Raw genomic sequence first — 3,761 nt, 5'->3', positions numbered from 1 at the left:
CCCCCCCCCTCCCTTCACACACACACACACACCGCTCCCTCGCCCTCAATTAAAGGAAACGGGGAGGGGGGGCTTCCCTGCAGGGGAAACTTATCGAGTGTGTAGAACAAATCAACAGTTTGTGGCACACGAGGTTTGCCGTTATGTCGGGCACTAGCGTCGCAAAAGTAGTGAACAATGCAGTTGTTTCTTCACGTTCACATTTTCCTGGCTGCGTTGCAGGTTCGTTTGTACTCATCCTGTTTACTGGATGTACTCTTCAATCCCCTTCTTTGCACGACTGTATGTAATATATACATACATATATTTTAAAGAAAAGGACAAGTTAAGCCCTCTTGTGGAGGGAAAGGCAAGATAATCATTTGAATAAGGGGAAATTGGATATTGGTGCCATCTCGCAATCGGCGCTGACCTATCAGGAAACTCCTTTGCTGTAGTGCTGGCTACCTATGAAGAAGAATAACTCCAAGGGTAACTCCAGTGCAAACAAAGCTTCGGCCGGAGACGTCTCTCAGGTGCAGTTCTGGAACTACTTGAAGAAAGGTGATGATGAAGGCCTGGAGAAAACCTTATTGCAGCGCGTTGAAAACTCAGAGACGGGTGAAGTGACGGTAGTGGTTAACTCGGCAGTGGCAAATCAGCTTGTCAATAGCCCCAATGCGAAGAAAATCCTTCCATTATCGTACGCCATAAGCCAAGGAATGAGTGAGCGGGGGCTGCACGCGCTTCTACTGGCAGGCGCCAAAATCGATGCTATGGATGGAACGTCCGAGCGCGCTACCGCGTTGCACGCTGCGTGCTGGGGCGAGAACGACAGCGCGGTAATGTTGCTATTACGTTGCGGGGCCAATCCCCTCGCGGTTGATTCCCAAGGTCGCACACCCCTTCACGTACTTGCTTCATTGAACGCCATATCGCTCTTCTCACTTGTTCTGGAGACGGTAACCAAATTTGGCGTGGACCAAAATACTTGTAGGGGAGATGATACCGAACAGCGGTTGGAGGGTCATCTTTCACTGGAAGGTCATTCGCCGGTAATAGTCCCTGCTGAAAGACTTCTTGACAGCCGAGACAAAGCGGGACTTACTGTTTTGCATACCGCCGTTTCCGACATTAGCAGCGGCTCGGATGGTGTGATCAGCAAACTACTGTCGTATTTGGAGGAAATGGCAAAAACAAGCGCGGACAAGGTGTCACGGTTGGTGAATATGACAACTGACTCTGAAAGCACGGCACTCCATCTGATTCTGTCCTGGCCGAACTGCGATGAAGGTGTGATGATGCATACCGTAGAGCGGCTCCTCAAACTGGGGGCGTCTGCTAGTGCTGTTGATAAATATGGTCAGACGGCAGTCACAGTGGCAGTGACGACACACGTTGGGATTACGGTGGCAAACGTCGTACGATCGCTTTTGAGAAGTGTTGAGGAAGGTGAAGACAACGAGGCCCGTCTTAAGAATGTGTTCATGCAGTGTGATAATGAAAAAGGTTACGCGCTCATTCATCACGCCGTTGCTGCAAATAACATAGAAGTTGTGAAAGTTCTTGTGAACTTCCTTGGGGAGTTCGATGGAGCTTCTGGTTCGCAATACATTCGCCACTGGCTTGGTGGGCTGCTTACTGACAACAACGAAACGGTAGTGCAGCTAATTGTGGAATACGGTTGCGATGAAATAGCCGATCTCCTTATTGGATTCCAAGCTATAAACAAGATCGATTACGAAAAATACAAGGAAGAACATGAAAAAATCAGGGAAGACGAGTCAGTTGGTAATTTGGAGGATGGCGATATCGACAGTAACGAGGAAGGGGGACATGAAATTGGAGACGAGGTGGGGCTGCGCGGAAGACAGTTTGCTGGCCGTAGCACCGCAGCTGGTGCTTCTTCCGGAGGCTCGCGTATCCAGCTGGCACGGAGGGCGCGGGCACGGGCGCAGGCGCAGTCGGCAGCTCAGCGGAAGAAAGATTCACCGAGGCAAGACAGTGAGGTGGCGGATCGCCAGCGGAATGCCGCACCTCTTTGGGTCATGTTATGTGTGGTCCTAATTTTCATTGCGTCGGCTGCGCTTGTTGGGTTCACGTTTAGGAATACCATTGTAAGTTTGTTCGGTTAAAGTGACAGCAGGCTAAAAAACTAATAACAAATATTATGATGGGATGCCTCCTATTTTTGGTGGTATTGAAAACGTCTACGTCATGGTTTGTTGATGCCTAAATGTTTTGCCCATGCTCACTCTTGTAGGGTTCGCCGTTGCCGGAGATGGCGCAAGAGATGATTAAAAAATGTTCCCTGTGATACCTCTGAATGATGGTGGGCTGCTCGCCGCATTCCTCTTGACTGTTGCCTTCCAAGGGAATCATTCTCTCGCGGAAACTATATGAGTACCAGAATAAAGGAAATGACAGCGTTGGTCATTCGCCTTCGTTTCGTCATGACTCATTTTGTGTGACTAAGAAGCTGGGGAACAAACGTAAGACCCGCATCCTCCAACCTTCAACCATTTGTTTTGTAGGGGAACAGTTAAGGTGGGTGGACTTCGGAATGTCAGGTGGTTCTCCCCCTTTTTCCCCACGCGACAGCCGTGCCTTTTCTTCTGTATTGGAGCCTTTTGTAGCTAATCCGCGAGTGTGCAGATTTTAGGTCCTTCTTTTACATGATGTCTATGTGCATTTCCTTTATTTTCTCCCTTTCCTCTTTTTTTTTTCACCCTCACGCAGCTACACGTACCTTTTGAAAGATGAAGAATGCACTGGAGCAGCTTGATCGACATCCGCTTGTCAACTTCCAGATGGATGTCTCCCCTCTTTATAGTGCGTTGAAGAACATTATGCAAGAACAGATACAGCAGGCGCAGCTCCAGGAGAAAATCAGTCAGCGGCTAACCAATTTAGAGGCTGAGGTGCGCTCTGTTGGCGTGCGACAAAAGGAGTTTGAGGATTCATTAGATGCTTTAACACCAGATGCAAAGCTGCAGACACAACAAACCCTTAAGGAGCTTAGTACAAACATCAAGAACCTCACATCCGACATGAAGAAAGTGCGGTATGATGTGGGAGAGGCAATGAGGACGGCTGTGGATGCGAAACGTGGCATACATGATTTAGAAAGTGAACTGCTATCTATACGGCAGCAGCAACGGGATTTCTCTGACCTCCATCAGGAGGTGATGCGGGAGCACTTGAAGTTTACAGCTGCCGTTAAAGATATTCGATGGAAGATAGAAGAACAGGAAAAAATAATCCAAGAATTTTCGCAGGTTAAAGCCCAGAACACAAGTGAGGTGGATGAGTCGAAACTGCATGGCATGCTAAGTGCCCTGTGTGAGCGCACGGATCAAAACTTCCGAAGTGTTGAGGAGAGTTCTTTTGCCGTCGATGCCGAGCTTACGCGACTTCGTGCAGATATGAAATTTGTTCAAAATGAGGTGCGCATGTTAAGAAGCGAACTTCATCGCGGAGGTAACCATTTGCGCAGGGATGTGGGTTGTAGGCGACAGTCACCGCACGGTGGTTCGCAGGGCGCTGACAAAAGCGCGTTGAGGAATGAAGAGCATCTAAACGGCTACGAAAGTGCCAGTACACAGGGGGCATTGTAATCCCGTTGATGTGAATGGAGGTTGCAGGAGGCAAAGGCATCTTTTGTCCTTTTGTTTTTTTCCCAACGCTCCCCCTTCCCGTCCCGAATGCGTGAAGTGAGTTGCAACTCTCCTCGCCGCCAACTCATCCTTGCGGTCATATATGTTGAGCCAAGGTTCACTGAA

At 49.0% G+C, this 3,761-nt stretch overlaps 2 protein-coding genes across 2 annotated transcripts; both read left to right on the top strand.

The window, feature by feature from the left end:
• Window positions 1–449: 449 nt before the first annotated feature.
• TEOVI_000805800 (Ankyrin repeats (3 copies), putative) lies at window positions 450–2,114 on the top strand (the record flags this gene model as incomplete). Its single annotated transcript, XM_067220795.1, has 1 exon — window positions 450–2,114. One exon carries the CDS (start codon window positions 450–452, stop codon window positions 2,112–2,114), a length of 1,665 nt encoding a protein of 554 aa, XP_067076896.1.
• Window positions 2,115–2,738: 624 nt separating this feature from the next.
• TEOVI_000805700 (uncharacterized protein) lies at window positions 2,739–3,596 on the top strand (the record flags this gene model as incomplete). Its single annotated transcript, XM_067220794.1, has 1 exon — window positions 2,739–3,596. The coding sequence occupies one exon, from the start codon at window positions 2,739–2,741 to the stop codon at window positions 3,594–3,596; it is 858 nt and encodes a 285-aa protein (XP_067076895.1).
• Between the last annotated feature and the right edge of the window lie 165 nt (window positions 3,597–3,761).

Source organism: Trypanosoma equiperdum (genome assembly GCF_001457755.1).
Source record: "Trypanosoma equiperdum strain OVI genome assembly, contig: ctg_1231, whole genome shotgun sequence".
In the NCBI taxonomy this organism is placed as follows: Eukaryota; Euglenozoa; class Kinetoplastea; order Trypanosomatida; family Trypanosomatidae; genus Trypanosoma; species Trypanosoma equiperdum.
Note: the sequence above shows the minus strand (reverse complement) of the source record. Positions and strands in the feature narration are given on the sequence as shown.